Raw genomic sequence first — 10,245 nt, forward strand, 5'->3', positions numbered from 1 at the left:
TAGTGCGAAGACGTTCCCCAAACGTGGCAATTCTAGACAAAGGCAGCGAATTGTTGATGCCGTTCCGGACAAAAATGTTGGAGAAGCTGCCCGCCAGAACAAGCGGGATATGCTTCGCCAGAAGGGCTGTCGCGGCTTGCTCTCTCGATGAGCCACACCCAAAGTTGAAACCGGACACGAGGATGTCGTTCGGCTTGATGATTGTCCTGAACTCCGGGTCATAGTTCTCCATGCAGACTCGTGCCATGTCTTCCGTCGTCATGTCGTCCTGATATGTGTATTTTCCGGCATAAATGTTGTCGGTGTCCAGGTTGTCAGCATCAGCAAAGATGATTTCACCCGTAATCTTGGTGGGAAAGCCTGGTAGGATCTTCGTGGCTGCTTGCGCAGCACCATCGCCGACAGGAGCAGTCGTCTCGACCCTCTCGATGAAAGACTCGAGCTGTTCAAGGACATTGCCGAGCTCATTCTCGATGGTCGCAGGTTCTCCGGTGCCGTAACCGTGCTGCACTCCCGTGTAATCCTCTGGCACCTTGTAAACGCCTGGGCCGGAAAGAACGCCGCTCAGGGTGCTCGCAGCAACAACCTCGGGGCTACTGAGATACGCGTGCGCGACTTGGTATTGTTAGTGAACTTGGTGCCACAAATGAAGTTGATTGAAAAAGAGGAGAACTCACGCCGCGAACCGAGTCGGCCCTTGAAGTTGCGATTTGATGCAGAAACACCTGTCTCGCCATCCTCGAGCAAGCCCGTGCCCTACATTTTGATACTTAGCATAGGGTCCCCACAAGAATCCATACAACGAAGTAGTGACGACTTACCAGTCCGATACACGGGCCACATGAAGGCGGAAGTACCGTGGCTCCGGCCTCGACCAAGGTCTGCCAGCTGCCTTCATCTTCAGCAATAGCCTGCTCTCTGGCTGAAGCTGCTGCAATGTACAGCTTGACGCCATCTGCAATCTTGGGGATCTTCCCATCATTTGACTTGGCAGCAGTTTGGAACACCTGGGCCGCAGCCTTGAGATCCGAGCTTCGCGAGTTGGTGCAGCTCACAATGTATCCCTTGTCAACCTTGATGTTCTCTTTGGCGAGGTCATGGAGGGGTGTTGAGATTTTGACCGAGTTAGGACCAGAGATATAAGGCGAAAGAGTAGAGAGATCCAGGTAGAGCTTCTTCGCATACTGCGCTCCGGGATCGGCTCGGAGAGGGTCGGCGAAGAGTTCGTCAACCATTTCGTGCGTGATCCGCTGTCGAGTAGTGCGTTCCTCTAGCATTGCTGCCTCCGTGGCCTTGTATCGGAGCCAACGCTGTAGTGTCGTATCGATGGGAAACTATAAAATGACCAGTTAGACGGGCTCATAGAGAAGCACTGTAGCTTGAGCAGGTGCCATACCATTGCGGACGTTGCGGACCACTCAGTTGACATGTTGCTGATTGTCAGCCTGTCGTCCATTGGGATACTGGCCATGGTCTCCTCGGATCCCGTAAACTCAACGCTGTGGTTCAGCACATCCAATGGGAAGAGTCCACAGAGCGCAATGATGACATCTTTTCCGCGGACACCAGGGGGTAGTGTGCCCAGCAGGTTCACTTGGACGACCGGGGGACACTGGAACCAACTCTTGCCGGTAGCAAAGATTCCAGCCGCGTCGGTCCTGACCAAGGCCACTCCCAAGCTTCCTAGAGCTCCGTACATGTTGCTGTGGCTGTCGGATCCAACGCATAGGGTTCCGGGCCACACGAAAAGCTCTTCAACCTACGCAACTTGTCAGCAAACCAAAGAGTCGTTGGCATTCATCGTATGCAGCGGGGCTCACCATAATCTGGTGGCCAATACCATGACCTGCGGGGAAAAAGTTGACTCCATGCTTCTTCGCAAATTCCTGGATCTGCTCGTACTTCTTTACGTTGCTAGGGCTCTTGTTCTGTACGTCGTGATCAAGTGCAAAAACAAGCTGAGATGGGTCCTTGATCTTGGTGGCACCCGTGGACATGAACCTCATGGCCACAGGCCAGGTGTTGTCATGCGTGAGGCATCTGTGAGGTTGAATTTGGACGTAGTCGCCGCTTCGAACGACCTTTCCGTCCGGAAGGTTGACAGAGTAGCGTTGAAGGATCTTCTCCGTCAGCGTTTGCGGCGCTGCTGTCTTCTCAGGAGCAATATTCGGCAGGCTTGACCCTTGAAGGTTCGTATGAGAGGTGGGCACCGTTGTTGAGGCATAGCGAAACGTTGGCTGGCTGAATTGGGAACGGCTAAGGCTTCGACGAATGCTCGTGTGGACGAGTGATCGAGCCCAAGGGGCGGTCATGGCGACCTGTGTCAGAGGGATCAGTGTCTGCGAGATGTAAAATCGTTCGAAGTTCAAGTTCGAAGCCATAAAACCTACCGCTCTTGCTCTGTAAGACATGTTACGCTCCTTTCAGCGCAAAGCGCACGCCTCAGACAATCTGTGTTGACGAAGAGATCGATAGAATACAAATGACTAAAACGCAGCAATGACCAAAGGCCGACTTGCCATTGGAGCAGTCACATTCGGGTATGCAAAACACGGGGCCGATGTCGGCACACCCCAGAACGTTTGTCCAGCTGGGCAGAAACCAATTCAGTAACGCATGTGTCGGGGTCTATGAACCGTGCCCAAGTGCTTCACCCAAGGCACCTTAGGTAAGCAGCGGACACACTGGGGACTACCTAGGTACCTAAGATAAGTACCTTAGGTAAGAACCAGAGCAACAAAATATGGGTCAAGGTGATTGTCGTGGCAGACTCCCAAGACTCCCAGAAAGTCGGCGTCAGGCAGGCCCCACTTGTTCCTGCTCGTCTTGTTGATGCAGGGTGAAGTGTTAGCGTGGGAGGAGCTGGTCCAAGCTTGGCGACTCCAGTAACCGTCAGTGTTTTTTGAACGAGACCCAATCGATCTATGCCCTTCCCAGGTTCGTCACGCTGGACATTGTCTGCCAACACCGCTCTGCATCTTTCCATCACCTTTGCTAGCTGTTCCATCCTAAGCCTCCTCCATCGCAGCCCAGCATTGCCTGGCACTGCCTGTTGTCATCGACCCCGACATGCTTTCCTAACTTGCGCCTCAGGATACAGCTTCGTCAGTAACAAACAGCATCGCCATACACTTCGCGCTTGGGTGTGAATACCCACCTACCTACCCAACCAAGCCTACAACCACCCGCTTCGCAATTTCGATTCACAATTTCCACCCAACATCGCGCATATTCCATCATCGCAATGTTCTCTCCATCACAGCACGAAGGCGGTCCTGCCACTGCGACGAGGAGCCGTCGCAGACAGCGACCTCTGAGCTCCGACAATCTGGTCCAGGCTCCCAAGGCCAAACGCCAGCGCCTACCACTAACGGAGCAGACCTTCCAAAACCCCGATGTGAACGCAGCCCCAGCTGCTCCGGAGACGTATGAAGTCAAGGCCGACAAGCCTGCGCATCTCGACGCCAGGCAGGACGGCTTCGGATTCGAGACCAACCCGCTCCCTAAGAAGGAGCTCAGCGTTCGCGCCAAGAAGCCCAAAGCTGCAGATCGCGCGACCAAAGGAGACGGAAGTGTTATTCTGGTGTGCCTCTCACGAATGACTCCAGGGTGACTTGTGACTGTACTGACTCTTTTCGCTTCAGACAACAAACAATGCGTACACCGTGAGCAAGCTGCCCGCTTTGCCTGACCGCATTCGAGTTGACGCGACAGGTAAGGGCAGCGCAAGGGCAGCTTTCCGAAATCATCACGTGGCTGACGTCGAAGCAGGTCAACAACATGGCGACATCTTCTCCAGTGGCTACGCCATGAGTTTGAATCACACGCACGCCATCGTATGGCCCTATACTACCCCAACACAATCCCCCGAAACCTTCACATTCACGCTCCCTTATCCATCCAAACATGCAACCGAGCCGCTGCCGCTTGGATCGCTCGTGTCGCCTTCTGCATCGTCTACCGAGCCTGGATTGGTTGTGGTCATGCCTGTTAGCGGAAGGATTACCTACTGGGAATCGATATCGAGCGCTGCGACCCTAGATTTCATTCGACAGCAGCGACATGGTGTTGAGGGGTCCATCCCGGGCATGTCATCGGGAGAAAGAGTCATCCAAATCACCAATGCTGAGTCCGCAGGCTTTGTTCTGGCTTTTACCAGTGGCAGGCTGGCCTACATGAGCGTCCGCGACACACATGGCAGGCCCTTGGTTTCCGTCCAATTCTTGCGGACAAGCCTTGCTTCTAGCACAGGAGGCATCTTCGGCAGCATTCGCCATGCCTTCACGCAGCCGCAAGGCCGTGGCGACATCGCAGCCGTCCGCGCGGAACGGCACATGCAGCCAGGTGAGCGAAATATTGTCGCAGCCACGTTGAAAGGAAAACTCCACGCTTGGAAGATTCACAGGGGAGGAAATCATGACACCGTGGCGGAGGCCGATGTCCGTGAGGATGTCATCAACGCCATTCGAGAGGTTGACCCTCTTAGCGAGGATTACCACCAAGACACGTTCGAGGTGCTCGATTTTGCTTACGTTCCAAGGGATATGGAGGAAAAGTACCAAGACCTGAGCAGGCTCAGCAACGCGTTGGCGTCGAAAGACCGCGACCTGCAGCACCTGCTTCTTCTCGTGAGTTTGACCAAGAAGAAGGAATCTCACTATTCCCTAGTCGAGGTCATCCTGTCGCCGAAGAGCGCAAGCATCGGTATGGTCCGGCCAATCTCCTCTTTTAAGACTCTCTTCGCCCCTGTCAACCCAGCTCAGGCTACCAGACCTCGTCTTTATCTTCCAAGGCCGGCTCTTGTTGCATTTTTAGTGTTTGACAAGGCCGTCGTGGTGGCATCCATTGGGTGCCCGCCTGAATCACCAGATTCGCAGTTGCAAGAAGACAACCATATCATCCCTCCAACCTACGAAGACGTCATCAGTTTAAGTGACAACAATCTGGCCGAGATTGTTGGTTCTGGGTACGAAGAACCACTCGCAGCCGGCAAACTTCATGAGGACACAAAGACCCACCGCCACAAGACCAAGAACCCAGCGACTGTGTTGATGGTACGCGGCACAGGCATTATTCGCTTGACCACAACGGAAATCGACAGATTCGCCAGCGACCAACCACCCAAGGTCAACGCCAAGAGCAAGCTCGAGCAGGCCGTCTTTTTCGGCAACAAGCAGGACACCCCCCTCAACTTTGACGGTCGCCGCGGAGTCCAATTTCCTGACACTGAGATGGCCGAAGCTGCTGTAGAACTCAGCCAAGAAATCCTTGGCTCTTCTTCGCCTCACATTTCGACCGCGCCCGCGTCGCTCGAAGAGCATCTCAAGAGCCGGACTCTTGCCCTCGAGAGGCTGATGTTTCACTTGAAAGTTCTCAAAGTCAACCTGGATCGATCAACAAGGTGGAAACTCTTGGCAGCTGCGGAGAAGATGTTCGTATCATCACTTCTATGGAAACTGCACGAAACGTTTACTCAGGAACGCGCACCCAACGACAAAAAGGACATCATGGCGGAGATTGTCGAATTCATCCATAACTCTCAGAAAAAAGTACCTAACCGAAGTGCTGGGGAGGTTGACCGTGTCCGACACTGGTTCGTTCACGACATCGAGAAGATGGAGACCTTTGTGGCCTGGGGTTACGAGGTTATCAAGTACATGTACAAGGACCACATTCTCGACGATGTACGAATCACCCGCCTGATCCATGAGGCCATCCAACTCAACCTCGTATCTCTGCGTATGGCGTTACAGTACAGGAAAGACAAGCTTGCCTTTTACGGGCTCCAGGAGGAGGATATGGAACATGGCATCCTACGCACTATGGATGACAGCCTCCCCGAGTTCTGGACCGGGTCACGCCATATCGCGAACAACCTGCGACGTCTCGTCGAACTGAGCCACACCTGGCTTGATCAGTACTACCCTGCGAAGGACAAGCCGAAGCAACCAGATCCAAAGCTCATGGAACGTATCAACACTGAAATGGCACCCCTGACAGATTGTTACCTCGTCGCTCTGCTTGAGCAGTGTCGCTGGAGCGCTACCCAGCACGATTCCAAGATGCTTCAACTATCGGAGCAATTCAACAAAATTTACGATGTCGATCAAAACGATAAGATCCTGGCGCTGCTTCGTCTCGGCAAGTGGGATGAAAGCACAAGCATCGCTGAGAAACATCGATCGTGGAAGGCTCTTGCTGTATCGTTGATTGAGCAGATCCATGGACTACGGAAGGAAATCGACCTGGCGGCCTCGGCCGCGGACATCCCCGCTCTTCGATCTAAAGCTGAGCGGAAGGAGGCACAGATTGGAGTGTACTTTGACAAGTACGGCGAGGCTTTCGCCTTTCCCACGTACGACATCCTACTCGAAAGCGACAGTGTGCAGTCAGTTCTTGACTTTGCCTACGACAAGCATGGGTACAAGACCAAGTTTCTCAGACAGAAGCCCGAGCTCGCAAGGATATCTTGGATCAATGATATTCAAGAGGAGAAGGATATTGACCATGCGGCCGAGACTCTGCTGGATCTAGGCCTGAGCCGAGAGCAGCAGGTGTGGAATAAGAAGATTGAGCTCAGTCTCGGCAAACTGGCCCTGATGGCAGAAGCAGAGCAACCTTCTGAGTCCTCGCCAGGGCTATTCGGGTCGAGGCGCGTCAACAAACTCGCCGTTGCCAAGGACGAGGCCAAGCAAGAAGAACAACTCGACGAAATCGACAACGAGCTAGCCATCATCCAGATCCAGGACGACCTATACAAACAGATCTACCCAAGCGCCAGTCTAGCAGTGGATGACTCTGCGGCCCTCGACCTTGCCATGGAGAGCCACGCGACCAACATTCCGCGAAAGCAAAAGGCTCTGAACCAGGTTTTCGAGAACGGCATGAGGCGGCTCCTTAAGCACGAAGCCCTCGACGCCATGACGCTCATTGATATGCTCACCTTGGTCGCGCTCAAGCCTGAAACAGCCAGCGAAATGCAGGATCCTTTCTACCTCGCCTTGCAGGTTGCAGACCACGGCTTGAAGAGCGAGGAGCTCAAGATGGCCAAGCGTCTCATCTGGAGGCGATGCTACATCAGGGATGACTGGATGAAGCTCAACGACACCCAGCTCAAGGACGACGCTCAGGTCCAGGAAGCACTTGGCGAGACGGCGCTGTTCGGCGCCCTCATCACCGGCTATCATCATCGTAAGTGCCACGCCCTCGCTATCGGTATGGTTTGTTGTTCTAATCATGTGCAGAAACTCTCGAGACGCCCTTCCACTATATCCGTCCATCTGAGGCGCTCGGTGCCTTCGTCGACGGCCCCGATCGTCGTTTCCACGACATGGACAAGCCATTCCGCGAGAAGCTTGTCCAGAACTCGAAGGAGGAGGACACGCTGCTTCGCAAGTACATTGACAAGGCGCGCCTGGAGAAATGGGCGAGGTCTACGGCCGAGACGGCCGAGACAGAGGTTGCGGCCTACGCGGACGAACAGACCAGGGCTGGTGCGGAGCAGACGGATGGGGACGCAGAGACGCTCGACGAGACTCCCAGCAGTCTCCGACTGAACGGCAGCACAAACGGGACCCACTAAGGGCCCTTCACAGGACGGGTGACTTCTTGAGACTGGGGTCGTGGAATTCGGAGGGTGGGCCAGAGGGCCTTCCCTCCTGGGACGAGGGCGACAAAACCAAAAGCAAACGCGAGAAACAAGGGCGGTGGCGTTTTCTGAGCTGACTTATTTCGTGTATTATACTAGGCCCGAGTCGTCGTACGGGTCTCGTCTGGCTGTTGGTTTTCCCAAGACGGTGGAGGAAACCTACCTACGTATTCGCTGCGGCGAAGCAATGACATACAACTTTCTTGTGTTGCTTGGTTCTCCTTTTTTTTTGTGGCCCATCGTCGGTTGGGACACCGCCTGGTCAGGTTCTCTTGTGCGCTGCAGTGTGAGTCAAAACGAACGTGATTCAGAAGGGCGCTTCGGCATGTGAATGCCTACTCGGAGGCGGTGTGTATTTGCCATATGACGCTCAGCGAGAATTTCATGCCATGTGAGGTGAGCACACTGATGTGGTCCCTGTGTCGCGTCGGCCCTATCGTGGAAGATGAAGGTAGTAAAGTCGTGACGGACTCTCAGGCCAGCAGTCACCGATGAAAGAAAGTCCAAAGTTCAATAACCTCAGAGGAGCATTGGGTGTATTCCCAGCAGTATGCCTCTGCATCCAAGATTTTATCATGATCCGTCGTAGCTACCACGCGTGCTCACGTCCCACCAATATACCCCCAAAGTTCCCTCAACATGGGCTGCCCGGCAGTCGAGCTGCCCAATCAGACATGTGAATACGCCAGGCCGCTGAGCCAAAAATAGCCTTGAGTATATTGTAGGCTAACCATCGCATTCGCGGACTCCCTCGATAAACCGTCATGTGCCCATTGCCCTCTTTGGGGGGCTTCACAACCAATCCTACAGACCGCAGACATCTCAGCTCGGCAATGCTACCACAGAGCCCGTGATTTTCAGGCATGCATCTCTTCGTCCGTCACCCTCTCTGTCTCCTCGAGTCCTCGGAGCACCTCCTCGATATCGCTGGGGTCGGTGATGGCCCACACGCCGCCGCCCTTGACCGTGTCGTGGCCCTTCATGCCGACTTCTTTGCCGACGAGGTTTCTCCCGACGCGGCCGGGCCCAATGCCGACCCACCTCCTGACCTTCTCCTCCTGGTCGAGGTACTTGATGCTATCCCACCAGCGCACCGTCTCGAGGCACTGCCTCGACAGGAGATCCTGCAGCTCGGCCTTGCTCTCAAACGGCCTCGCGCTGACATTGCTCACGCACGGCAGCCGGCCAGGAAAGGTGACAATGTCGTCGCCCTCACGCCCGGGCACCCGACTCTTGCCGGACAGCAGGCGGCGCATGGTGGCGACCGCAGGCCTCATGATGGGGCTGTGAAAGGGGCTGTCGCTGTTCAGACGGACGTCGCGGGCGTCGTGACCGAGGAACTGCCGCAGGTGAGTGACAAGGGTCTTGATGCGGGCGACGTCACCGCTGAGGACGATTTGATTTTTGGAATTGACATTGGCAATGGAAACCTGCTGGAAGGGCGGCAGGTCGTAGTTGGACTCGGCTTTGCTGCCCTGGGATCCGCCGGGGCGCACGAAGCGGTCGACGGCGGCGACGAGGCTGTCGAGGTACTCGGGCTCGGTGATGACGGCGACCATGCCGTATTCGCCGCCGTGCTGTTCAATGGCAGCGCGCGTCGCATCCTCCATGGCGCGGGCGCGGGCACGCACCAGAGAGAGACTGTCGTCAAAGGTGATGTAGCCGCCGGCGACGAGGGCGGCAAACTCGCCGAGGGAGTGGCCGAGGGTGACGTCTATGCGGGCAGGGGTATCGAAGCCGAACTCGCGCTCGAGAATGCGCAGGATGAGGATAGAGGTGGCCATGATGGCGGGTTGGGCGTTGGATGTCTTGGTCAGGGTCTTGCCAGGCCCGTCGCGGATGACGTCGGAGAGCTTGTAGCCGAGGCAGTGGTCAATCTCCTCGACAATGGGTTTCGCGGTCGCAGGGAAGGCCTCAACCCAAGGGGTCATCATGCCGACCTTCTGAACGCCTTGGCCTGGGGGCGGCAGTCAGCAAAAGGGAGGTTGGAGAGGAGTGGTGCGCCCGAGAGCGCCAGAGATGCGTACCTGGGAAGAACAGTGCCGTCCGCGGCCTCCTGGCCGTGGAGGCATATCTACGGGCGACATGGTGGGAGGCTGATGCGGCAGTCGCTGGCGCAGTTGATGTTCTCGAGGCAGCTCGTGAGGCATTCACGATGCGGCGGCTGGTGGGAGGAACTCTGAGAGCAGTCATGGCTATGTGCCCGCCAGAGGCGTGGCGCAAGGTCTAGGGGCTCTCGATCATGGGAGGGGAGCCCTTGTGGTCGGAGGTGACAGGGTGCCGAGGTGTAGGAGAGAATGCTTGCTGCTGCTAGAATGAATGGCTTCGACGACGGCTGCGTATGGGAATGGAGTGGGACAACGGCGCCCGGCCTAGCGGGTTGAAGCTCCTGGTCAATGGATGCATGAGGGTTGAGGTCGGGGAATCGAGGACGGGGTCAACGTCAACCCAGAGGCAAGACCCAGCACATGCCGAGACGCGTGACGCCAGAGCAGCCCTGTGCGGTGGTGGGGGGCAGGTAGTGGCAGTGGCAGTGGCAGTGGACACTGATCAGTTTAGTGGCCGCCTGCAACGGTGGCCCGAAGGAAAGGAAGGGG

General features: G+C 55.8%; 3 protein-coding genes across 3 annotated transcripts in view; 1 reads left to right on the forward strand and 2 right to left on the reverse strand.

Annotated features, from left to right (window-relative positions):
- The window catches only part of VDBG_00257 (homoaconitase), a gene marked incomplete at both ends in the record, with an annotated part of 2,750 nt that extends 369 nt beyond the window's left edge, over positions 1 to 2,381 (reverse strand). The window contains 5 exons of the mRNA XM_003008530.1: positions 13 to 615; positions 678 to 756; positions 822 to 1,334; positions 1,397 to 1,759; positions 1,821 to 2,381. Of these exons, the coding sequence (XP_003008576.1) occupies positions 13 to 615; positions 678 to 756; positions 822 to 1,334; positions 1,397 to 1,759; positions 1,821 to 2,381 (2,119 nt within the window). The remainder of the gene's footprint in view (positions 1 to 12; positions 616 to 677; positions 757 to 821; positions 1,335 to 1,396; positions 1,760 to 1,820) is intronic.
- Positions 2,382 to 3,244: 863 nt separating this feature from the next.
- On the forward strand, positions 3,245 to 7,582 carry VDBG_00258 (conserved hypothetical protein; the record flags this gene model as incomplete). The annotated part of the gene is made up of 3 exons (XM_003008531.1): positions 3,245 to 3,583; positions 3,645 to 7,191; positions 7,245 to 7,582. 3 exons carry the CDS (start codon positions 3,245 to 3,247, stop codon positions 7,580 to 7,582), a joined length of 4,224 nt encoding a protein of 1,407 aa, XP_003008577.1.
- Positions 7,583 to 8,505: 923 nt separating this feature from the next.
- Positions 8,506 to 9,841, reverse strand: VDBG_00259 (malonyl CoA-acyl carrier protein transacylase; the record flags this gene model as incomplete). The annotated part of the gene is made up of 2 exons (XM_003008532.1): positions 8,506 to 9,605; positions 9,676 to 9,841. The coding sequence occupies 2 exons, from the start codon at positions 9,839 to 9,841 to the stop codon at positions 8,506 to 8,508; spliced, it is 1,266 nt and encodes a 421-aa protein (XP_003008578.1).
- Between the last annotated feature and the right edge of the window lie 404 nt (positions 9,842 to 10,245).

Source organism: Verticillium alfalfae, genomic scaffold (assembly GCF_000150825.1).
Source record: "Verticillium alfalfae VaMs.102 supercont1.1 genomic scaffold, whole genome shotgun sequence".
In the NCBI taxonomy this organism is placed as follows: domain Eukaryota; kingdom Fungi; phylum Ascomycota; class Sordariomycetes; order Glomerellales; family Plectosphaerellaceae; genus Verticillium; species Verticillium alfalfae.